Genomic DNA, 26,712 nt, shown 5'->3' with positions numbered 1-26,712 from the left:
TTTTAATTCAGCCATTTCAGCCTTAAGTGCAAAAACAAATTCTAGACATTCACAAACAACATGAGACAATCAATCTCAAATAAAAGTGTAGCAACAACCTTATCATCATCTTTTTTGCTTCGTACAAATTGGCACTTCTCTTTTCAAGCTAAATCCAGGTGATAATTACATGAGACATCTTATTCTTGGTAAAGGAGATGCTGCCCTCTGGTGGATTGTATGGTGTCTCGAATTTGCTGTAACATTGTGTCTGGCTGCAAAGTCATTGCTGAATGGTCAAGTCGCTTAAAGTCCTCATTGCAGAGTAGACATTCAATTATGTGAGCCACTCTCTGTAGATCAAATGCGGCATGGTAAGGTCCAAGTGTGGTGAGGGTCTCGGAGAGATGTTGTGGGTAATCTGAGGAATCCCCAGAGGAGCAAGCATTCAGGAAAGCCATTCGGTTATCAGCAATGATTTTCAGGAAAGAGGCAAATTCCCCATAGTCAATACCAGAGCAGGCCTTCATAATGACCTGAAAGTAAACACACACACACACACAACAGTGTGTCATCGTCATAATATATATTTTTAGCATGTTGGCATGTTTTTTGGACAATAAAATGTATTTTCTGCAACAGAAACAGTCTGCAACAGTCTTATCTGCAAAGTACCTGGCAGTGCTGATGCCATGAATCCATCGTGTTTCTCCACTCGTCTATCTCTTTTTGAACAGATGACAGCTCATTCTGAAGGAACTGCCACATGATGTCAATGTTGCAGCCATTCAACCAGTTGTGATTAATGGAGATTGTGTCCTCCTGTAACAAAAATATTATATTTCACTGTAACAATAACACAGTACATAAGTTGATATATAATTTAGCTCTAACTCTACCACTCTGATATCACTTCCTCTACAGTTCTTACCAGATTATAAACTTGATGATGCCAGCCACTGGGCACAAAAATTATTTCCCCTGCCTCTTGAATAATCTCAAGAGGTTGACAGGCTTCTTCAAAGTGTGGATAAAGGCCTCTGTCTCGAAGTTCTGCTGACGTTACATCATACGGGAGGTTGCCATGAGTGTCTCGTAAAAACTCCTCCTGGCCCGGGGGATACAGGAGCCATTTCTTCCTCCCACAGATGTTTGCTGACCAACTGTACGAGCGGAACACATCAGCATGGAACGGGGTCCTAGTGGGTGGGAAAAATCTGATTATAAGAAAATGTCTTTCATCTTTATTTGGCTTTATCATTATTGTAATGAATTATTCATACCATGAGCCTTTAGGTCCCATGTAGACAAACCGGTAGTCATCCACCTCAAGTGTATCCCAGTATTCATTAAGCCAGTCAGAGGAAAAATAGACTGGTGTGGTGTAGACGTGATGTTCTGGAGAGTCCCTGTAGAATAATTACATACATTTATACCTTGGATTGTTACATGTTGTGTATGTTATACCATATAAACATATTTTTAGATCAATCGATATTAATCCTGCACCTTGACATGTGCCAGTCTTTCAGATAGAGGCATCCTCTAGGTGATGAGTGCCCATTTTGGATGTATTCCTTCCAGTAGTGAATAAATTCCTTGAAAGGCATAACCTGTTTAGGGTTTGCATTGTACTCCTTTGCATTGCAGTTTGCAACAGGAACAGGTGTCTCGGCTGTGATAAGGAATTAATACATTAGATCACAAGACGGACAGTCATTGCAGCACCTGCATAAGGATGTAGTGTAGTTGGGTAACACATTAGTAACAGGCATGTTTACCAAACTCCTGCAGCAGCTTCTGGAAATTAGGCTTTCCTTCCTCAGTCACCCACTGTTTTCTACAGTTCCAATCTTCTGTAAACCGTCTTGAAAACATACACGGGTGATTGGGAAGCAAGTATTTCTTGAAAAACTTGGAATAGCTCAGCTCCTTATCTATGTAATCTACAAAATGCGAAGACCAAAACTGCTCATACGTCTGCCTCGGTATTTTGGCCAGGCTGCAGCAGTTACGGTACGCCTCTCTGTCCATGATGGGAAACTGGACCTCGGCTAACCAGGTAGCGACCTTAGCTGTCAGCGTCTGGACTGAAGAAACGGACGTGTGTTAGGAAATTTCACACTACATAGCACACATATTTTCGCGTTTGCCGTCAAAACCCAAACCGAACTGGCTGAAAAGCATCATGCTAGAACCTATTTCTTCTATTTTTAGGTAACATGTCGCTGCACGTCTCCATCGCGAAGCAGTTTGTGGTTCCTCAACGGTGCACACATGATGTCGTTACTGTTTATCGACACGTTTGTCTACGTTAGCGTCTCAAGTAGTTTAATGCTAATACAGCACGGTGTCTTATCTAATTCTAAAAGCATCTTGTCCAAGAAAAAAAGACTCCTTAAAAAAATAAATTGTCGCGACAGCTTTTTTTTTTTTTTTTTTGTTGAGAGCAGAATTTTCCAGTCGGACACCAAAAACTGTCGCACTCTTTCGTGACGTCACTTCCGTAATAAACATCGCCGTCGTTACTGAGGACTAGGTGGTAACTAATGCTCAGCTAAACAAAATTATGTTAATTAATGTGGTGTGGGACGGATCTAATTTAACCGGGACAAATATAACAAGCTAAAAGGGTTTTTGACATAATGACACACTTGTAAAGCGGTTTGTTGAGTATAAAAACAGCTAAAAGCTACCAGAGCTCATCTGCTGCCTGTATTACACTCTTAAGAAAGTATTTCAATCATCAGGACAAATACATCAGTCAATACAGCGTCCTTGTTCTGTAAAAGTAAATCAAAGCTACTGTGTGTATTTGTACTGTACGTGTGTGTACATGATGTTATCCTTCTTCCAGGTGAATCAGTGTATCTTCCTCTAAAATGAACCGGGACGTCCCCATCCACAGCTGGCCGGGCTCCTATTACATCAACAGTGAGAAGCGTTGGGAAAATGGCACCCTGTCCCTCACCAGGACCACGGTTCGCTTTGTCTCCAGCCAGACCAAGGAGAGTCTTGTCAGCTTCCCCCTCTCCCGGATCATGGAGATCAAGATGGAGTCATCCAGCTTCATCTTCAGCACCCTCACAGTGCTTGAAGAGGGCAACACCAAACACTGGTTTGGTTCCCTGAAACCGAACCGAGTGGTGGTTTATAATGTGCTGGAACATTTCTGGAGGGAGCGCCTTCTGTCCCCCAGCTCAGAGGCACGAGGGGCAGAGTCTCAACCCTCTAAAGGCAGAGAGTTGATCAACCTGGTTGCAGGAGCCCAGAGAAGACTGGAGGACACTGGCAGAGTCCTGAGTCACCAAGGAGAGCAGTTTGATAACATGATGCAGGGACTGGAGAAGATTGACTCTGACCTGGGCGTGGCTGATAAGTAATAATCTATTTGTTAAATGGATTATATTTAGTTTGGTTATTATTCAGACATCTTGTGTTCAGCTTATGTCACAGTAATTTACAATTAAAAACAGCTTTACTTACCGTTGATGACTGTCCTTGTCTATCCTGTTGCAGACTTTTGTCAGAGCTTGAGTCTCCCCCCTGGTGGCCCTTTGGTAAACTCCCTTGGAAGACTCAACAGGAAGCCAAGGCTGAGGATGCTGCAAGAGCTGCAGCTGCTGCTGCTGCTTCAGCTGGCAGGGGCTCTGGTAAAAATAAAGTGCTCACAAGCATCCCAGCTGTGGTGTCCAAAGGTGGAGACTCAGACTTGAAACCTGGATGCTTGTTGGTGCTGGTGTCCTCATTGGAAGTGCGAGACACAAACTGCCAGCTTCTTCATCGTTTCGAACGTAATGAAATAGATGAAATTCGGGTGCACAGTCCTTATGAGATCACTGTTAGGCAGCGGTTTATAGGGAGGCCAGATATATGCTTCAGGTTCCTGTCTGCTAAGATGCCAGAGGCAATGTCGGTATTAGAGATGCAGTACAAAAAGAAGGTGGAGTTCACAAGTGAATACGGTGCTTTTAAGGCAACTCCAGTTTCATCTCCATGTGAAAAAGAAGGGACAAACTGGAATGAAGGTAAGGAACAAAATGAATTCAATTTCAATTCACTTTAGTCTTGTATAAACTGTCATTTCCATGCTCACTATAAAGTTGACCACTAAGTGGCACTAGAGCTCTATGTTTCCACCTCAGTATATTTCTAAATGTGCAGCCACGTGTAAAAACATTTCATCCACATGACTTTTGGAAATGGTTATTGGTGTCTCTCCTTGACAGAAATGTATTTTGATGAGTCACTTCACCCTGATTGCCTCAGTTGCTGTGCTCTAAGTTTACTGTCTGGTTTTCTCATAAACAACATATGCGCTCTGCACTTTTTCACCATCTCCACCCATGGAGTCAGGTTTGCTGCAGAAGTGCCAAGATATAGAGCTCCCACTGGAGGTCCCAGCAGGAGAGCTGTCCCAGTTGCAGGTGCATGTTCTCCAGCCATCTGTCAGTCAGGCTGAGGCCCAGGAACTTAAACAGGTGAGGTCTAATTGGACAAGTTGTAATCCCATTGCTTGTGCAAGTGTGTGACTATTGTCACAGTTGTATTTTTTATACTTGTATATACATGGCAGGTAATACAAATTCCATGTCTGTGTGTGCAGGCAACAGATTAAACTTGGCAGCTGTCATGGTAACATTTACTCTGATAGCTACATTCCAAACTGCCATTCATCATAATGATTTTTATTTTTCATCCTGTGTGTTTAAAATGTTATTTGGTGAGACCACAAACCAAAGTCCATCTGGTTTTAAGATGGAGGAAGAGAAACATGGTCAGTCATTTGGTCAGACTGTACAGTGTCTTTCTATTCAGAACTTTGCAACACAGAAAACTGTTATAGATATGGCGGCAGCAACTACACTATGACGCAAATTCAGCCATATGATTCAGACAATTTGTGCCTGTGTGTGTGTGTGTGTGTGTGTGTGTGTGTGTGTGTGTGTGTGTGTGTGTGTGTGTGTGTGCGTGCGTGCGTGCGTGCGTGCGTGCGTGCGTGTGTGTGTGTGTGTGTGTGTGTGACACACATTATTGCAGGTTGCATTTCATGGAAAACATCGGTCAGACTACTTTTGTTTTTGTATACTGTGCTTAGAGACACATCACAGACAAACTGGATGACAAATTACTGACTACAGTCTTCATTAGCTTCATTTGCTTAGTGTATACTACATGTAGCCAAGTATGTATGATGGCTTAGCTGATAGAAGGGCAGACAGAAAATGATGTAAACACTCAGAAGTTAGAACATCTCAGATAAACACATAAATAGTCACCAGTCACAAGTTGAAGCCAACAATGAGGTTGAGTTAATTAAGTATGATTGGCATAAACTGCAGATTGTATCCACTTTAGTTTCAGTTTTTAAATTTAATTAGTTACTTAAAAGCCCTACTTCATTATTTTTCCGGTACACTGCATAAATCATATTAAGTGAGGCATTGTCAAGACTTCATGTCTAATATGTAGTTAATTATTGTACATAATATCATAATATGTACCGTGGTTTACGTTTGTTTCTGTCTGTGTAATCATTTTTCAAACAAATCATATCATAGCAGTAACAGCATTAGGGGAGTCATACAGCTTGTCTATTACGTTCATAAATGGCATATTTTCTACCGCTGATAATGGTTCCGACTTCAAAGGCCGCCGATTTTGAGTAAATGCTACGCTTCTGTACACACCCTGCTCTTAATGTAATTCATGTGAAGATTAGAATCTGTAGTGGGGAAACTTGTGGGTCACTCAGTTTAATGTCCTGACCTAAGTGCGTTAGCAAATACTCCCCTTTGTCCCAGCATTTTTATACAATTATTATTGTTTGAGGTTGGAAATTCCTACTTGTTAATGTTTTAAACTGGTTTACCTAAGAATGATAAAGAATTTTTTTGTATTTCAAGTATAGTTTGTCTCTTAACACAGTCCTGAAGTTACCTCACTAATGCACAAGACAGTAGGAATTTTAAGTCATATATTTTTCTATTAGTTGCAGCCTAAATGTTTAATTTTGGGGTTTCTACATGACTTAAGCCCTCTAGCCATTGTATAAGCAGCAGCTAAAAATATTAGTTTTCTGTTTTTCTATGACACACCAACACTCTTGTTAATGTTAACTTTAAGACGTGATTGGGTCATGTTCTTCTAGCTGAAATAGTAAAGTCAGAGACCTTAGTCAGTAAATACGGTTGCTCCTCAGTGTGTATTGACATACTATCTGTTTTTCAAACTGCTGTCTGGAGTCATTTCTATGCTCATTTGCAATGTCTGCATGTAACAGCCAGTGAAAACTGACATAATGTCAGTGAGTGTGTGTGAGAGCATATGTAGCATAACATAATATTAGTTTAGAAACCATGGTGGTGGGGTTTGGAGTGAGTGTTTATTAGGTTTTGCTTGGCACATTGCAGCGTATTTAAGTTGTTCCATCAACCATAACATACACAGTTTTTGGGGCCATGGAGATACTGTTGCAGTATTCCTTAAACCTTCAGAAAGTAGAAAACAAACAGTATTGTATGATATCAGTTATCCCAAGAGGCAAGCCAAGACTTCTCTCTCAATATTTTCTCAAGTTTCATATACAGGACCACATTATATAAAACCTTATATCTGCTGTGTGAGTAGCTGTTATTGCATCATGGTTGGTGTTGAATTGTATGTGATCTGCAGATGTTAAACAACAGTGTTTTTATTCATAGTCAAATGTGAGAGAAAAAATGAAATCAATGAAATTCTCAGTTTTATCTGTTGTTATTTCACTATCACACATTCGCTCTAACTCACTGACCCCATCTTCACACCTCTCCACATGTGGTCCACTGCAACTGCTCAGTTTTCTGTGAGTTTTTAATATTCAATCTTCTTTTATTTGTGTCTTGCTCCTTAGTTGTTCTTGTTCACTGGAGGCTCGTGTATAAATTCTCCACAAGCGTGCACTCATTTGGTTGTGTATGTGTGTGCGTAGATGCTGATGCAGCTGAAGAACCTTGCCCTCGAGGCAGAGACGGAGCTGGAACGGCAGGATGAAGTACTGGACGTCCTGACAAGCTCCACGGACCGAGCCACCATGCACATAGAAAAACACACCTGCCGTATGAAAAGGCTGCTGTAGCTCAGACAGTCGACCAGATGAACGTGGTCCTGAGAAATTCACTGTAAGCTTTCTCTTTGTCCCCATTGGATATGTATAGTTTGAGTATACTGCAAAAGGCACCTGCGTAATTATAAACAGGTTATTTGCTGCGTTTGGTGATATAATAACATGGATTCAACTGTCAGTGTGAGTGATTGATGGGAAGTACGGATATGTTAACTTAGCTTTAAAGATTATCACCAAAGTTCATGATATTTGCACGTAGGTGATAATGACTTTGAATGTGCAGCCTACTGCATTGAGCAGATATATATTGGCATTAATTATATGAGTAACACATTTCTGTTTTCTTACTTTTGGAGTTGAAGTATGGGAACATATTTCCTCAACCACTGATTCTTTTAACTTTAGTCTAAAGGGAAGATGTAGTCTAAAAATGGTCCAATGGGTGAACATGTATAATCATAACGGGCATCTTATTGTCATAGAGGAAGCTCACTCAGATTCACCACCAGATACTGGTGCTTTCGGCTTGGCTCTGACTGTCGTACCCTTTTGGGATTGTTCGAGGTGGGAAGCCAGTGAGGGATCACATTCTTATCAGTGCACAGGTCACTCCCAACAATCGCTTGTGACACCTGACTGGGATTTGGGAAAATAGCATGAATCCTCAGTGCATGTCCTTCCCTCCCAGTGAAGTTGAAAGGGGAAAAAAAATAATAAGCTGACTCCGCGTGTATTAGAGGAGACACTGAAAACTGTACAGTTTCCCAGACCCTGAAAACAATGACAACACTTGTAGCGAAGTAATTCAAACAAACTGCATGCTACTTCTAAAGGTGTTTAACTAAGACAGTAAAATCACTTCTAATAGTTCAAGTAACTGACTGACAGATAAAATTTGCCAACATCATTACACTAATATCTGTGTTTTTGATAATGTCCCTGTCCTCTGTGGACAAGTGGCACATCTGTGGCTTAATGTTGCATGTCTCAATATTGCTGCTTTGTACTGCAGCAATTCAAAGTGTCTCATTGTTATCAATATGTAGCAGAAGTCTCTAAATGTGTGACTAAGCTCCTGGACTCTTGAGAACTCAAAACACTACGTTGCTCTGTTTTTAAATATTACAGATATCTACCACTGTATATGTACTGTATAGGCCTTGTTTTAAATTGATATGGTTCAGAGTCTGCATTATCTGTAAAGAATTGACTTACATAGTAATTATGTACTGTTGTTGTGATTTGTTATTAATGTGAACTTGTAATTAGTGGTTAGTTGAACTTGAATAAATTAAGCAACACGATGGGTATTTAATAATCATTCAGTCAAATTGTTAATGTACAGGTATTCACAATAGGCTTCGTTCAACCCACAGACAATTATCACCTAACTTTGTTCTTCCCCCTTAACTCTGTGAACATTTCTATAATCTTTGAGCTCATTGTTTTGGTTGATTTCTCTCATTAGCATTTCCAACTGCACTTGTCATGTGTTCCACTATACTCGAACCTTAGTGTAAGGAATATATTAATCCCCTGAAACAAAGGGCTGTGGTAAACAGCAGCAGTCGTCTCACAAAACTGCAGGTAGCTACCTTTTAAAGTGTTTCCATAATCAGAAACTAACAGAAGCAATTCCCAACAACTTTTTTTTTCAAAGAGGCTTTGGAAAGTACTGTATCTGCTGTTTGTACAATAAGCTTAACTGTTCTGCACATATGTTTTGCAAGATAAATTGTAGATAAATGGCAGTACATAATCCTTAACTGTACATAACAACTGTACATAATGTGGATCACTCGTTAAGAATTGTTAGCCCCTAAAAATAATATAATAAGGCTTTTATTAACAGTTAACACCATTGAGATGAGTACCTTGGAAATATTTTAAAAGGCGAGCTGAAGATTTTGTACAAGTAATTGACTTAGAATCCTTAGAACGCTTGGGTATAATAACTTGGCATAAAATGACCATTAAAACCAACGAAACAACATAATTTATTAACTGGAAAGCAAATTAGGTTTAGTTGTTTGGAACAATCCAGAGCCAGTGAAATGAGTTTCCTGAATTCAAACCAGGCTTTATTCCTTAACAAAAAGTCAACAGGCAACGCCCATCATAGTGCGCTCCTATGTGACCAGTCGAAACAGAGAATTATCAAAATGTGCAAATTAGAAACGGATGTTAATTACTGTTTCAGTGGCCGTTCATGCTGTTGTGTGGAAGTTGCTCACTTTGTTCCCTCTGCTGTTATAACATCCCGTTGGCACCAAGACTGTTGGCACGAGCTGACCACCCCTGTCGGGCTGCTTTCACCAAAAGGGGGGACTCCTTCATGTCAACAGTGGAGCAGGTTTGGTTTGGCAAGTGGCTGAGCGCTCAATTAGGAATCAGGAAGACGCATGACATAAAGGGATTTGAAAGAAGACCGACAGCCTCAATCAACAGTCTGGTCTCAGTTAGCGTGAACTTATCACTTCTATTAAACACAGCCCACCATGAAAGATGTGAGACTGGAAGCACACAAGATGAAAAAAAGTCTGTTTGTGCCATTACAATAAGTTCACCCGGCAGGGTTGAAATTGTTTTCACTCTGAGCTGTTTATTTCTGTTGACGTGAGTGATACACAATGAGATTTTGGAATTCCCAAACTCCAGAAGCACACCACATGGTTGTGTGAATTCCAACCCTTAAAAAAGTTTAGGGAAGCGGAGCACACATTGGCGTGGTTTTGTAGCAGCCTTGCAATACGAGGAAGTGGTGGCGGTCTCGTCTGACCACAGATACATGAGATCTGGCTTTGCCTTGCTAACGGATGGGATGGAGACACAAGGGATTTTGCTGGCCTTGACTTCCAAGTCTGTTTACTCGATATTTCTGCGGCAAGCACACTCATTCAAGGAGCGTGTCTCCATTGATGGCCAATCAATCAACTCTTGTTGGAAAAAGGCAATCCAAGACTGTGGGCTAAAAAGGCACAATATATGGAGCCATGTGATTGCAGTACAAATAGGCTGGAGTCATCATTCCCGGGGATGTGTTTTTCAGCTGTTTCTGTAACATATATGAAACTTTAAATCATTTTGCACCATTTTGCATCATGTAAATAATGCAGTAACTATCTTTTCAACTTTGTGCATTTATGTAGGTCATGTGTTTTTTATCAGTGTGTTGAGCCCTTCATCGGTTATACTGTTTATAACTTTAATTTGTAAGTAATGGTTGATGCAGAGCAGGCCTAGAAAATATAAGTAAAGTATAAGAGAGATTTCACTTCTAGTACGCTATTAGACTGTCTGAGTCTAATGTCCTGAGTCTTGACTCACGTCCTGGCCAGTCTCTTACTAGTGCAGGTGTTGCTGTGTTTCCTTTTGCTGAGGGAGTTTCTGGTTTCAGGAAATAAGGCCTGCTGGTTAATGTTAGAACTGGGAAAAAACGTTCCTAGAAAGAAGGTGCTTGGGTCCAACAAGGGGGTGTACATGTGGTTTCCAAAGAAAGTGATATGACACTCAACATCATCATCATCATTCTCTTCTCCTTGGTTATTCTTTTCAGTTGTGAGTAAAGATAAAGCTCGCTCCACAGACTCTTACCTGTAAATATGGGACATTTGACTTTACTTTATTTCAGTGTTTGTGTTATCACATACATTGTTTGGGTTCAGATCTTTCTTTGGTTTTTATCACAGCATGAATTTGCCCTCCGTGGCTGTTAATGTGGTACTTTCCCAGCTGCTGAGCTGCATGATGATATCATGCACTCTTGCACTTATTGTTATGTTTTCTTTGGTCTTGAGACGCACTTTGGTTTTCTGGCTTTTGTTTCACAAACTTTTCTCATTTCTGGGCGACAGAGTTAACAACGACACAGCCAAACCAAACTGGAATGTGGTTTTAGACAGTAGTATCAGTCTCAAATCAACTCCAGGTGAAAACCCCACATTTTAATCTACCTGAACTCTGCTGAAATGCTTCCACTGTTTAACTGGCTACCTCACCATGATTATTACTTGAAGTGATACGATACACAAACCGTTCATAATGACTTATTCCTATACATTTATATGCTGACTCATTGGTTTCTGTCAAATCTGTCATTGTGTAGGAATACCTACTTACCTACAAAAACACACAGTTTAAATTGATGGTCCTGCTGACCATGAGGTGGGAAAATATTCCATAAATAATATTCCCGTTCACAATGCGTGCTCACTGGATTCAGTAGAGGGCAGCAGTAAGTTGCTGATGGTGAGCTTTCATTCATTAACTACAAGAATTCATTCCATTCTGACCTTTGCACCTCTTGTAAGGACAGTATTATTGGATCTACATTGTGTTAGGTCAGATAGAAGATGTTAACACTTGTTAATGTCTGTATATGTATATTTAGAGTCAAATGCCAACATTTATTTAAATAATAAATATGTTTTTTAGTTTTTTCTCCAGAAATTAAATGGCTGCTCTACTCTAAAAACAATTCTTTGCAGGTCTTTTATTATTTTCTTTGGGAAAGCTCCTTTAAAGGTGCATCATACTCTGTGTAAGGTATATGAGCACAAATGAGCCCTTTTATGATGACTATGGATTATGAATTCATTAAAACCCCATCTATACAGTGCATGTCCCCAAACAGGTTGTCAGGCCATGAACCACCTCAAACCGCATCACTGCTTTTACAAGTGGGCCCCCCAGAAACTCTCTGCAAGTCTGTTTTTAGTGGCTCTTACTGCAAATGGAAACACTTAGGTCCCACAATAAATTACCCACCCGGCTGATGCCACACTGCATAGACCCCCAGCTAGTCGCAGACAGACTATGGATTTATATTTTTACATTAAATCCTCTTGGAACCTGCTATGTTATAATGACTTTGGATCACATGAGCTGAAAAAAAAGAATAGGAAAAAAAAATGTATCACGCGGAGGTTGTTGCACTAGCGTGCAGCCTGCAGGGCTGGTGGTTTGATTAAAGTTAAGGATGTGTGCCCCCCTCACCTCGGTGGGGTTGACACCAGGGTCATTTCAGGATAAAAATAGACTTTCTTGGTTACTCATTTTCTCTGAAAAGTAAATATCCATTAGTGCAGCAGGCCAGTGATCTCAAGGGCAACAAAAGTGTTCAGTTTAAACTATTGTTTATACTGTAGCCAGATGATTAAAAGAGACAACGGTGTAGCAGACCCTGCTGTTAAATAGAGCATCCCCAGCACAAACAGTAATGCTAGTGCTCCTGTGAACACAGAGCAGTGGGGTCAGGTTCAGACGCTGTGAAAACACACTTAAAAGCACTTGACTTAAACCTCTGTATTAAATGTCGAGATGTGTTAGGAAATAAGGACACCGTGTAGGTCTCTTGCTAAGAGTGCCTGTGAAATAATTATCAGTCCAGCAAATGCACGTGTTCGACCACCTTCTGATGTAATTGCAGCTGACCAAATAGATTGTTGTTGAAATTTTGCCCCGCTGTTATAGCTACGTTATGACAGCGTTGTGTGTTTATTGAGGGCTGGTGCAACCATAACAAACACAGCTGAATCTGGGGTTTACATTTCAGCAGGATGACGGCGCATGTAGCGCCTGGGTGGAACTTGGGAAAAAGGAGCCTGGGCCGGCAGCCTCGCCTGGCTCGCTGCCAGCATGGTAAGAACAGCCTCGACAGTGGGACCTGTGAAGTCATTGTCCAGATGCACCAGTTTATGAATGTAAATGTATGAATGGACATCATTAATTACGACTTTGAGTCGACACAAGACAGACAGCCAGTCATGCCGGGACAATGGGTTGGGGTTTGTGTGTTCTTTTTAAAAAACGTCCAAAAGGAAGCCGCCAGCCTAATACCATGGGCTTAGACTGTTGAAGTCGATACAACCACAAACGGAAAGAATAATTGTAACCGTCTTTGGCGTAAGAATGGGTTTAATTTAGAAATAAAGAGAAACTTCTGTATTGCTCTAGAAATCTACACAAGTTTTGTCTTCTTTAGCACAACCACACGAGCCATTAGAAGACAGCATTTGGATGTTCTTAACATGCCATGTAAATTATTCCCACTTCATTCCAAACTTTGGAGATTAAAGAAAAACAAAGAAAATAAAAGGAGGCTGGTTAAATGCACCAAAAAGCCATAAGCTCATTCTCTACGCTTCTCAGTCTTCATGTCGCTTTCTTTTTATTTCCATAACTGTAAGGAATTTTTTGGACAACACCTATTTTGTGGAAACTCCTTCCGCAATCTCAAACGGTTTGTCCACGTAACCTCAGGGGAGCAGCCAGCGACTATGTAATTGGAGAAGATTGAGTACACACAGCAAGACCATGGCCTGGTGAGCTTATTGAGAAGCTGAAACAAAGATTGCCAGATGTTTACTCAGCCTCGCCATATGTGAGGTGAGTTACTAAACTTATGTGCGAAATGTGCGAGCAGCAGACAGAAAGTGTGTGAACCTTTGACCTGGTATCCATTACAGGTACAGAAAAAAAACCTGTACTGCCGATTGACCATGAAGCCAGTGCAAAACAATGACGTGTTACCCTGTTTGGTTTTCCTCTAAAAGGAAATTTAGTGTTCCTCAGGATATCACTCAGGAATCCCCTTTTACTGATGGAAACCATGGAGCCGTCAAAACAGAGCTCTGTAATTCTGCCGCCTGGTTTCAATTATAGCATTGAATATCAAAGACAATCACTCCCATTTTAATGTGATTTTTTTTTTTTATGTGTTCCCAGTTTATTTTGATGGAAAATTTGTGGGTGGAGCACTTGCTAATTGGTATGGAAAACTTGCACCTGTGGTAGACCAATGTTTTGAGAGTCAGAAACATTGAATATTTGCGTTCTTTTCTTCTTAGAAGGAGCCCAGCTTCATCCCCAAAAACAATTCCAGTCTGGATCTGATGTTTGAGATTGTCTGGAACAATACGGTTTCACATTTTGAGTTTTTATTGCTTTGGCTTCACAGTGTGGTACAATTTGTTAGTCATCATCTGCAGACCATTTGGCCACACGCTTACCGTAACACGCACGTAAAGTGTTTTTATGATGGGATGATAATGATGATGTCACGTGAGACAGCTGCATTTTTGTGTATAGTTTTCTGGGCTATTTGTGGTTATGTCAGATCCCGCGTCCTTTAAAAAAACACACACAGAAAACTGTGAAGGGCTTATCAAGTATGTGTCCATCTGTACCTGGGCGAATGGCAAATAAAGAACATGACTTGACTTGACTCTGTGGAGGAAATCATTTTCATGCCACATTCCTCAATGCTACTGCCAGCATGTGTTCATCTGCCATTTTTCATATTAGCTGTCACTCCTGTTTAAGCTGGAAGCCAAAGCTGCACTGGGGCAGTCTCTGCTAAAATGATGAGAATCACTGTTTCACTTTGCAGAGCTGGGGTTTGTTTCATAATTATATTTATGTTGCTCTCATCCAGGTGTTCATGTGATGCTGTGTGTGTTGCTGATTCTGTCAATATGCTAATATCAATTAGGTTTATTTTATTATTGTTGCACCCTAACCTCTGCTCTGCTGAAGCTGCTTCATGTTTGCAGAGAGCGACAAGGTCAGAGCCCATAGAGTCAAGTCAACTGTGCACATACACTGGTTGCAGTTTCACTTAATAACCACATAGTGAATAGTAATAAACATTTTTCTGTTCACTTTGCTCGACGTGTGTTTGTACGCGTGGGGTGGATCTATCGAGACATTCTTTCCGTTCTGGCGACACGGTGGTGGAATCACCGTGTCTATATATATGACAAAGTGCGTCACTCTCCGCCCTCCTCTCCTCCTATGTGGTTTTCATGGCTAAAGGGAGATCTATAAGTTACTGTGTTGTTCTGTCATTAGTGGTGAGCTTTAATCTCCAAAGTGGAGGGTTAAATCGTTAAATATTGCTTACATCTGAAAAGATGAACACATACGATAAACGTTTCTCTTTTAATAACGCAACTGGCTTGTCGTTCATGTGGTACACTGGCTGCTAAGTGAATTATGACCATTCTGATGAACATGTTACTTTTACATTGTAAGAGCATTATTATGAAGAACAATCAGAAAACACAATGTTTAGGGTTTGTTGCATTATTATCCCTACCAATAAAGTCTTAAAGTCTTAACCCACTCAACAAATACATAATCTGTTATCTTAATGAAATGGTAATTTCATTTAAACCAAGTATGGAGATAAATAAAAACAGCTGTAAATTATGGTAATCTCTATCTATATAATCTATTCTTGTTATTTGTATGAATTTCTAAAAGGAGCAAATCATAAATATTTGATTGTCAGGATTTCTGTCAGAAAAAAAAAAGTAGTTCACATCATATTACAGGTGATTTACTGTATTTGATTCACAATGCTTTAATTCATTCTTATGAAACTTCATTGAGCGAATAACCAGAGTTCTGGCGGGTCACTTACTTGCTCACACCCATTGTTGTTAAGTTCCTTAACTTGATTTATAGTGGTCTAACATTTCACAGTGTATTAGAGCTCAAATTTATTAGTTTGGTGCACACAATTTGTTTTCCAGGGAGATATGATAGACTTCTGAGACGGAGCGAACAGCGGGTTTTGCGTTTGTTAACTCAGTTGCGGTGTTATGAAGTGGCGAGGAACACGTCTCAATGACAGCATGAGAACTTTTTTACTGAGGTGATACCAAATCCAACTACCTAATCACGGTTACATCATGTCTCTCCAATGAGCAGACGCTCAAAGATGTCAGAGCTTTGCGTAAGCAGTACAATAAACCCGACTGTCCTAGAGAAAAGAACTTATTTTGTCGTACACTCAAACAATATCTGAAATGTTTTGGACTGCTTCATGATAATATTTCTCTTCACGGCTATAGACCCCTGTTAACCTGCTGGGATGATTGTTTTAGTTTAATATGCCCAGTTCATTATTGAGTGTTATTACATATTTTCCAATTGTCAAATAAAATTATCTAATCTCTTCATCTCGCAGAGTCATGTGATGGGATTTTATTGCGGTTTTTATGTGAGCACACCTGCTCTTAATACATTCTCCTTGAGGTCTTCGGGGAGGCAATAACCACCATCGGTTATGTGGATCCATGGGACATATCCTGCATTTTTACAGTCCACTGAAAAAGTACTGAGAACCAGAGACGCAGCAAATGAGTGTGCAAACATGACACCCAGTTTCGTCTGGTTTTATTACTCTCATCTGTCAGTTTGCACATTGCTGCCTCATAACTCTCTCATTATCTTGCACATCATTTTGAATAACTGTTCTGCATCAGGTTTACTCTTTCTTGCCTGAGTCAGAGCCAACTTCGCTTGAACTCCCTATGTTCGAGGGATTAACTCCATTATGTGCTTAAGGAGCGGAGAGGACAGCCCTTCCTCCTTTGAGTGTTTAGAGTGATCAAGTATCTCTTTTCTGGTTCACCCCTCAAAGTGAAACTGCATCTGGGAATATTTTTCTACAGTGACCAAGCTGTAATATAATACTTGCAACTGACTATTGGAAATGGTGACCTTTTGCTGCAGCTTACACAAGGCCACCACGGCAGAATGAGAGGGGGTGACATGGGTATTACAGGCCCACCCTTAAGGAGAACACAACTATTTCCTCTTCATAAATCAAAATGGACATGCTCTGTCTGGGGGGTTTTATATAGAAACAGAGCATGTTCATTTTTAAAATGGAAAGAGGATGGATGTTATTTTGTGCAGCAGTGAATTAAGCTACAAGATGATCACAGCTTTTGTTTTTAATGATAACCCATATATGTATGTTTTAATTTATGTGTTCTCTTGGGTAGTAAGTAGTCTTTCTTTTCGGTCTGCATTGTCAGCTCACAACAAGAAGATTTAAGGCCACTGGCTCAGCTGTCTGGGATATTTCTGTGTGAAGTTTGCATCATCTCATGGCTCAAAGTTGCCCATGGTTTTGCAGATCGGCTGGCCACTGCATACGCACACAGCTGTCATTTTCTTATTAAGGTTTTTAATAAGGCTGTCTGAGCTTTGACATAACTAGATTTCTCCTCCCAAGACCAAAAAAAAAAAAAACAATCACCACCATTTTCCTTGTAATGAGATTCTGTGCAGGGACCAAGGGTTATGGAACACGCATACAGACGAGTCATGACATGACTCATCCCACCAAACAACGACTACAAATATGTGCCTGATGTCAATGACACCATGTCTCCAGCTAGAAGCTTTCACATCCCTGAGAAAATATCAGGGAGCAATTACACATTTCCTTTGAGATATGGAAATTATTAAAATGTGTTCTAGATGTGCTAGCAGTGATGTGTCACTGAATGAACCTCGAGTGATAAAGAAAAGCAAAAAGGAAAAACGGTTCTCGTAACGATGTGATCTACATCCATCAGACACATGTACAGAATCTACCCTTTGCACCCTCTGCATATTGGTGGTTGATGAAAAACTGTCAGACCATGGCAGACCGTATTTATTATATTAAGTAAACCCACAGGAGGAGTAATTCAGCAGGTCTGGCTGAGAATCCACAGAGCTGTGTGTGTGTGTGTGTGTGTATGTGTGTGTGTGTGTGTGTGTCTGTGGGTAATTGGTCGAGCAGCAGAGGAATGACCTTAAGTTTAGATTCAGGCAGTTATGAGACCTCAGAGACAGGCTTGGTCCCCAGACTGTCCCTCACTTAATTTTATTTTGAGTCTCACGAAGACATTATGTGAGACCCTACAGTGTCGGGCCTACACAATACCAGCAAAATGTCTTATACTGCATGATGTAAATGCAGTAATAATTCTCCTGTTAATGAGCAGTGAGTACTCTAAGTACTGAATGACAATGGAAAACTCTAATACCTAATATTATGGGCCATGCACTTAGTTTACAGACTCCCCTGGTGTCTGTATGAATATGTTTTCAATACCAGGATAAGAGGACATATCCATCAAAAAGGAGGAGAGGCCCCCAGCACCCCTCCTCTCACTTGATTCAGTCAATATATAGAACCAGTGGTGGCTGTAAGTGCAGGGAGCTCCCCATTGATCAGCAGCGGAACAGAGTCCAGGTCCATCCAGCTGGGGCTGTTAGCTGGGGAAGCCGTGTTCTTTGCAGTGAGGTAATACTTCAGACATCTGCAGCAGGTTCTAATTATGCCAGAACAACTCAATGTCTGGCCGCGTCTGGCTGAGGGAATAGCCAACACAAGCCATTCTACTCTTCTCTTTGCGCAAGACATAAAGGCCAAGGGGATGCCCTCATACCGTTCAGCTTCGTCATCGGCTGTGTGTAAAATTCGCAAGAGCCACAGTTGCCTTATGCTAGAAAGTATTTATGTGATTTGTTTCTGAGCTTTATTCTTTGCTTTGAATCATGCAGATTAACAGCCTAACATTTTCCTTTAATCTTTGGCTCTAAACATCAGTCTTTTTGTGTCCTCCATTGCAATGACTTTAATGAAACTCAGCTTTTTAAACATTGTATTGTTTTAGACCTTTAATCTTTGACTGTGCCACAACACAAGGTGGTGCTACTGCATCTTCCTGTTCTGTTGCCATGCAGCAGTAAGACTGCAAAGCAACCCAACAGGCCAATAGGGTAAGGGCCGCGTTTAAGGTCGGGACTGTTTTGTAATCTGAGCGACCAAACTGACTTCCTGTAAACGGAGAATAATTAAGAATGTCATCATGTGCTCAGACTGCATTGCTTGGGGGATGCATTCCCAGCAGTTACAGCTATCATTTTGTGCATTCAATTATGTTTCATCCTTACCCACCACGTAGGTTTCTGTCAGGAGGGCATGCCATGAAAAACGTTTCCTTTTTCGCATTTAAACCTATGTTTCCTTACATGTGACAAAATTAAAGGCTTGTTAACAATGCCCTGGTCTTAAAATCGGATGGTAATAAGAGCAAAACTACACTTTGCAGTGAAACCCTTGATTTGTCTAAGCTGTAAACTGTACGTTGACAGTGATTAACACAAAAACATTTGCTGCTATAGTAACCGATCGGCCCACTGTTTAACAGAGACGACTGTGTTATGGTGCAGACATACCTGGCAGTTATGTGTAATTGTCCCTTGTGAAGAACTACAGTATAATTCCACTTTATTAAAGAGTTGTAGATTTACCATCACTCAGCTGAAAAATCTGGTCTAGTAGCGCATGAACAACATGTGCCTGCTGCACCTCCACATGCACATACTTGCTCAACAGTAGCTGCAAATGCAAGTTTTGATTACACGCACGGCAAAGTGGCTGACTAACCCCAAATCTCATCATTGCCAGTGCTACAGGGGACGAGAGAAAGCCCTCTGTAGTCCTACCACAGAAATAGAGTGGTGACAGTTTAATAGTCTCCGAGCGCAGAGCGCCACGCCCTTGCCATTCTCCATAAAGACTCTGCACCCGCGCAACGTGACGTCAGGTGCTTGAACCTGCACTGCAGAACTCCGTGTGATTGTTAATCTACAGAGGAGTTAAATTCCCTTTAAGTGATGACATTACTGTGCGTGACTGCACATGGAAATTTTGCAGCCCTCCATCACTGTCAAAGCTTGTAACGCCAACATTTACTTCTCATTTATTTATGCTAAGTAAGTAACAACTGGAGTTTTTCTTTTTTCAGAGATGTGATTTGCAATGTTATATGTCTAAATGATTAAACGCTGGAAGAGTGCATAAAATCTTATCATGCTTTGGGAATTAATTCTCTGTTGAGACGAGAAGCTCACGTCTTTGTAATGAATTCTCCACGCCTGCATTTGTCCCCTGCATCCACTCTGAATATTCATTAATTTCTCCCTTAAAGGTCTTTCCAAACAATATGACCACTTTTTCCTGTGCACTCAGTGAGCCATCCGTATGGAGAATTACAATGCACAGACATTCTGTCTCTCTAAGCCCCATTTTCCACAACACAGGGACCTGGTTGAGACAACTGTTGAAAGTTTGCTGGAGCCTCAGCCGCCTCCCTGGCCTGACAGCGTTTTGTGTGAGACACTCCAGATGAGCTTTTCTAATGACCAGCAGTATCACCAGAACTTTAAGTGATGTGGCAGAGACAGAAGGAACATCATTAATAAAAAATAATCAAATCAGTCAGAGGTGAAGACATGGAGTAGGCTTCTTGGGAGATTCTTGGATGGAGAAACCGGATGCTTAACACTGCAGGTTTTTGACCTTAAATAACCACAGTGGACGTGTCGTCCAACTTTGCCAAAGATGATTTAGTAAATAGAAATTTCATTGTCTTGATGGCCACATGTTAATATTTTCTATTGCGGAAATGACAAGTTAAGGAAAAATGGCCCATCAACATAATACATTATATAGACGTTCCATTCATGCCTTTGTCCCTCTGACAGGTAACCTATGTGGATTTGAACATTTTAATGTGTGAGACAGGCATACGGGTGAGTGTAAGAATTGTCTTGAGGCAATTACACTTAACTCATTTATTATAACTCAGGAATGCACGCAGTGCAGGTAGGTACAGTAAAATGATTTCTTTAAATAATATGAACACTGCATACTTTCATATATACTTTGTATAAAAGCCTGTTCTATTCTCAGCTGCACAAATAAATGAAAACATTAAATATAATATCTCAATCGGCTGTTGTTCCAACACAGCTCTTGATGCTCGGACGTATTGAGAGTATTTTCTTTTCCTGCAGTTTCATAATGTTAGTATTTGTTGTTGAAATTGTATTTATTGCTGGTTTTACACTATTTGAACATGCACATTTACAAAAAAGAAATTTGTTATCCTATCGTTACCTTATTTCATCATCACCAGCTCATGTCTCCATTTCAATCCATGTATACACTAAGCCTTCGCATTTTTAGCCCTGAAGCTGGGAGATAGAGCCCTCTGAGAAGGGAAACAGTGTGTTGATACGCCCAGGGGCAGTGGAAAAAAAGGCCTGTGTGAACTGTCAGCACCCGATAGACACAGGAGCAGCTAATCTGCTCCCAGGCTACTATTCACAACCATGTGCCACTTGCACTCTTGCTGACCGACTTCCTCCATATGGACACAGAAGGAGGTGGAGAAGGTCTGGCTGTACCCAAAGCTGGAAATCCTGAGCACACTGTGGCTATACATGTATGAGGAGATGTTTAGCAAATATCAGATGCAATTGAACCCTTGGATACAGACTTCCTCGATACTGTATGTAAGGGTGAGTTACGAACAGATTGAAGACACAATGATGTCAACAAAGCTGTATTATCTCCTTCTGTACACTGGGGGAGGTGTTGACATGCAGCTTGTGCTTTAATTAAATACACAATTTTCCAGACAATGGAAAATGGATCATTTAATCAGCCACTTCTGGCTGAATGAGAAGAACAAATAAAGGATTGTTTGCTCAGTGACTAAGTTTTGGAGATGGATTGAAGATGGATGGCCACGAAGGAGACCAAACCCCATGATATCATATAATTTACTGTAAATATCCTGCATGAAACTGACTTCACGATTCATTAGCGCTGAACAGAGTCAGTTTTGTTTCTCAAATCCTTTGATGGTTGAGCTATTGAGAGATCAATGATGACATGACAACGACAATGAAGTTGTAATGAAACTGGATATAAAATATCTGGGCACATTTGCTGCCATTTACAGAGTACCAATTAAAATATCAACAAACCTTGAAGAGGCATGCAACTTGAACTCTATCTGCTTCTGTTCTATTGCATACGCAACTGTTTTTGCCTTTTATTTAGACAGGTGCTACACAAAGCATCACGCAGGACCCCTTTTGTCTGATACAGTGAACTTATGGCTCCTGCTGCCCACAAGGCCGTCCAGGAGCTGGTCTGCAGGCAGATCAAAGTGGGAATGATGCCCCACCAACAGAGATAAATACACACTTCCTCCCGTCGCTTTCAAACTGGTTTTTCCCACACTCCTTGAACCCCCGTGCTGTAGCAAGGCCAGCAGAGGAAATGGCAGACCACATCAAGAGTCTTGCTTGCTTTAACAGGGGAGCTCGTGCCAGCCTTCAGGAGAAAGTGAGACACTTTAGCATTCATCTGGGGGTTGCAAATTATTTGTGTGTCTTTTGGATACTTTGCCAGCAGCAGCATTGCATAAATATAAATTGTTTCACACTATTATTGAACCATACAAATCAAGAATGCCATTAAAACTATAAGTTAATTATTGAGGTAGTAGTTTCTAATTTTTTGGCCCTATTTACTTAAATCACAGGGTCAAAACATTAGAAACACTTCTTAATATAGTGAACTCTACCACTTACTATAGTTAAATTATCACCTTTCTGACAGATTCAACAAAACCTGAGAAATTATAACCTTGTAAAAGAAGAATTCATGGTAGAGCTGCTGTCGTGGATTGAATTCGATTGGACATGTGAGTCATCTCTGAGTGTCAAAATATTCTTTTAAGATGATTTACTTTATTAACTAGACCCCTTCAGTAGTTGACTGACGCTCTTCCTGCTGAGTGGCATATCACAGGAAAATACCCTCCTAATAGCTTTGTTTTACTGCCGGTTAGGCTCCTGGCTGTTTCTCGGCATTGCAGCACAGCCCACCAGAGTGTATTTAAAGAGCATGTAAATTCTACATGTCTGATCTCATCTGAGCCTTATAGCCTTGTAAACTGGTCCTAAATCGAAACCTTTTGGAGATAAACAGTGAGGGATTTTCCTCTTCCAAGCAGTCATTTTATTACATGTCTTATCCTTATTTTCTCCAACTGTCCATCACAAATAACTGCCCTGCAGACATACTGTCCTTGATTTGAACAAACATTCGCTGAAAAACAAGTTGTTTTTCTGGGTTTGGCCCTGATATTTACCTGTTTCCTCAATTTGTGTCTAGCAACAAAAGCCCCTCTCAGTTTGAGCAACCCGCGGAGTAAATCAGCAGTACCTGTGGCCAACGTTTCTCCAACATGATCCTTCTGAGACATGTACTTGTCACGGCAAAATATGGCAGCTGCAAGGAAAAAAACCTCTGCTCAAGCAATGAATTATGTTTGGGCATTCCCTGAACAGTGACTGTTTATATTTTCTTGGGGGGATATGCAAGGCCACCCAAAACAAAATTGTGTAATGTTATATTATTCCACTGCTTTACTACAAACAGGAGAAAACGCCAGGTCCTCCTACAATAATAGGGCTGTTCTGCTTTTCCAGCTCTCTGCTCTATTTTATGCTTCTTCTCAGGAAATCCACCCATGCTCATAAGTTTCTCCACCTGTTTGGAAATATCTTTGAATCGTTTCTGGTCCCTGTGAAGGATCATAAGCGAGGGCCCTTAATGAGCAAATAAAGTTTGGCAATGCTTTGCACCCAGAATCGGAGAGACTGAATCATTCTGCAGATTCATCTTCTGCAGCAGTTAATATTGTTTGTGATTCATGTAGACATGTCAAAAGGAACCTGTGGGAGAATGGGAAAACTGAGCCTTGGTGTCCCATAGATGAGTCCAGCTCCATTAAATCTGGCTGAACATTTAATATTCATACGCACTAAAAAATGCACTGCCCGTGGCTGTAATAAATCTAAGAGTGAATGTGTATTGATAATTAATTTAAAAAACGAAAAACTTCTTGTCCAATATGGAATAACATCATTTAATAAAAGGCAGGCATGTATATGGTGAAAGTTTCAAACACATCATTATTTTGGACGTTAAGAAAAATGCAATTTATTTAATGTATGATTTGAGGAAAATTGTTATGACATCCAGAAGTAATTTGAAGTTTTTTGTAGAGAGTGCAAGACTCAAGTCAGTTAAGATGTTATGAAAAAACACAGATGGATTTTTAACTTCCAAGGTCTTTTTTAGTTCACCCGTCTTGGACGTTTATATTGAATCATGGTTGGAGTAGTTTGTCTTTTTTTGACCAAACTTTATTAAAAAACTAACAATTTCATGTCAATGTGATCACATATCTCTACAATGCAAAACAAACTTATTTTAAAAAGCGATTACACAATTTCTTGTCTCATTCAAAGTAACTAACTTAAATGGTTATTTAAATGATGTTTACTCGAGTGCAGTGAATGTGTTTCAAGGATTGTCGCATAAATACACCTGCATCTGGAAAGTCCAGTATCCTTGCGAAAAAACCATGAAGACAAAAGGACACTCCAAGCAACTCTGTGAAAACGTTTTTGAAAAGCACAGGTTAGGGGATGGATGCAGGAAAAAATCCAGGATGCTGAATAACAGTTGGAGTCCAGTGAAATCCATCATTAATAAACAGAACGATATGGCACATCTGTAAATCTACACACAGCAGGCTGTGTGGCCGTGCCAGAAAGAGACTAGAGGAGGAGGCCACCGAGACACCTGTAACTAGTCTCCTTCACACACAGTCACTCATAGTTTTGAAGAGCAGCCTGCTGTAGACAAACATTCCTTCAAATTCCCAATGATGGATTTAACCCAACCTTATGGCACCAGTGACGATTTAGATGATTGCTACAAAGGGCATGATGTGCTGGAGGTATGTTTTCACTTTGAAATGAATAAGTAAAAAAAAAAAAAGTTTAATTAAATCAATGAGAATTTAATAAATTAATTGAAAAATAAATAAATAAAAGGTGAAACCTTCCAAGAGGGAGTGAGGGTATTTTTTCCTACCATACTTTTACTCTCAAGTCCTTGAGGGACAAGTTATCGGCAAATTCAATTTCAAAATTTTCAGCCAAATGAATGTTTACAAGAAGGAATCAGTAAGTCTCCAATTAAAACAAAATACGTTTTTCCACAGTCTGAATAAAATGCATCACATGTAAACCTTTTTTTTCTCATCTGAAGCCTTCATTTGGCAAGACAATGACCGTGTTCCTTCCAAAATCATTACGAGTCACTGCTGAAGAATAAGTCAGGACAATTCGATGATTAAGGTTTGGTGCGATTCAAGAATCAAATCTGACAGATTTAGTTCGGTTTAGCAAAGGATCATAGTTTGGATTAAAATAAGAACTTTATTGTCTAATTTTTAGATATTCTTTCGCAACATATCTTAACGTGGAGAGGTGCTGTTAAAGGCTTTTGTATCCTAAACCCACTCATCAACACCCAGTTAGTATTTCAGAGAAATTGCCTTTCAAACCAATCAGAGAGTTTCACTACTTCTTTATAGTAAGCAAACCTTCATGTTAAAGTCTGGTTAAGGTGTAGTTGACCTATTTATCCACTCTGACTTTTTCCCTACACACACGTTGTCACTCTATAATACTGTCAGCTTATTTCCTCCTTCGCACTTGTCTACTACAGCCACTGGCAGGCTTTGTCATTTATTGTAAAAATGTAAACATATGTCATTTTCAACTGCTGCTGTAATTGTTCTTGGGAGATCAGTCTCAAAAAACTGTGCTGTATTTCAACATTTATTTGGGACATGTGTTACTACAGGAACTACGCTTGCATAGAACCATTACATTCTTGGTAACAGGGAGGAGGGTACGTACTGTGGCTTCACCAAAAAAAAAAAAAAAAAACAGGTAAGTATAATTTCCTTTGATTCCTGCACAGTGCAAGAGGTCTTTTAAAAACCACTATAAGCTGTTCTCCTGCCAGTCAGAACCAAGCCATGGGAGGACTGTGGCTGCCTCAGCTTAGACATGGAGATGAATACCAGAAGTATGTCGGGCCAATGGAAAACAGGTGGCTGATAGAAGCAAATGAGTTACAAGGACAAGTGCAAATTGCTTTTGGCAATAATTGAAGGTCTTTTTAGGAATAGGTGGGAGATGGCCATGGAGATATGGTACTTTAGACAGGAACATGGCTCCAAAGACACAGTGTGTAACACAGTGGTACAAGTCACACTGGTGCTGATTGTTTAGCATCTTCATCATCTTCATCACTCCCTCTGCTCACAGCCCAGTGACCTAACGGGTCTTTTATTGTATTTATCACTGGAGCGTAAAGAATCTCAAACTCAGCTCCTCGTGCTATGACGGCCAGCGTTAAGGGAATAACACAAGGGAAAAAAAGTGTCAGGGTTTTTTAGCAATGTGTTTGTTTATTTTTCTTTTAGTTCCTTTGTGGCTTTTTTAAAGCCTTTGGCACAGGATGATTCCGCCTGGCAGCCCCCCTCCTCTCTACCGCACACCTTCCCTCTTGCCATTCGTAATTACCACACTGTTCGAGTCCTAGCCTGTCCAAAAGCCACTGCAGGTCTGATTTTTTTGGCTTGGCTCTCTCTGACATGCCTGGGAAGGGCAAGGAAAGGAAATGGGTGGACCAGCCGCTCTCCGTTCCCCCAGAGCAGGCCTGGGAGAAGCCAGCCCAGTGTTTTTTGACTCGGTCGAGCTTGTAAGGGAGCACAGCCCATCTGGTTCTCATAAATCCTCCATGTGGCTTTGCAACTGGAATTGCCTGTTTGGGGACGTGATCACTGATATAGTCATTTTACAAAACAACAGGGACGAGCTCGAGCGCAGTTCTGAACGTCATCAGAATTCTGGTCCCCAAACATCTTCGTACTCAGAAGAGAACAAAGCTCACACTAAGCAGACCTGTCTCCAATCCTGCAGGGCTAGGTGATGAATGTGTGGTGTAATGGTGACCATATTGTAAATATGCATTCCTGCCAACGGTGGGCAGTGTATCACTGCTCTTTGCTTTATGACTCTTGGTAATTTGTCAAAAACAGAAT

At 40.5% G+C, this 26,712-nt stretch overlaps 2 protein-coding genes across 5 annotated transcripts; one reads left to right on the top strand and one right to left on the bottom strand.

The window, feature by feature from the left end:
• Positions 1 to 19: 19 nt before the first annotated feature.
• On the bottom strand, positions 20 to 2,035 carry jmjd4 (jumonji domain containing 4). Its single transcript, XM_026374297.2, has 6 exons — positions 1,761 to 2,035; positions 1,489 to 1,654; positions 1,263 to 1,388; positions 911 to 1,178; positions 655 to 801; positions 20 to 515 (listed from the first exon to the last, which is right to left on the bottom strand). The coding sequence occupies exons 1-6, from the start codon at positions 2,011 to 2,013 to the stop codon at positions 180 to 182; spliced, it is 1,296 nt and encodes a 431-aa protein (XP_026230082.1). The 5' UTR covers positions 2,014 to 2,035; the 3' UTR covers positions 20 to 179.
• snap47 (synaptosome associated protein 47) lies at positions 1,983 to 8,405 on the top strand. 4 transcript variants are annotated; one of them, XM_026374300.1, is made up of 5 exons: positions 1,983 to 2,041; positions 2,837 to 3,358; positions 3,499 to 4,007; positions 4,336 to 4,460; positions 6,950 to 8,405. In XM_026374300.1, the coding sequence occupies exons 2-5, from the start codon at positions 2,862 to 2,864 to the stop codon at positions 7,094 to 7,096; spliced, it is 1,278 nt and encodes a 425-aa protein (XP_026230085.1). In that variant the 5' UTR covers positions 1,983 to 2,041; positions 2,837 to 2,861; the 3' UTR covers positions 7,097 to 8,405. The 4 variants fall into 4 exon arrangements, with proteins under 4 accessions (XP_026230085.1, XP_026230083.1, XP_026230084.1 ...); XM_026374299.1 differs by lacking the exon at positions 1,983 to 2,041 and adding an exon at positions 2,491 to 2,521; XM_033326447.1 differs by lacking the exon at positions 1,983 to 2,041 and adding an exon at positions 2,496 to 2,518.
• The last annotated feature ends 18,307 nt before the right edge of the window (positions 8,406 to 26,712 follow it).

The sequence above is a fragment of the Anabas testudineus genome, chromosome 17 (genome assembly GCF_900324465.2).
Source record: "Anabas testudineus chromosome 17, fAnaTes1.2, whole genome shotgun sequence".
In the NCBI taxonomy this organism is placed as follows: Eukaryota; Metazoa; Chordata; class Actinopteri; order Anabantiformes; family Anabantidae; genus Anabas; species Anabas testudineus.
The sequence above is the reverse complement of the archived record's forward strand: the minus strand, read 5'-3'. Positions and strand labels throughout refer to the sequence as shown.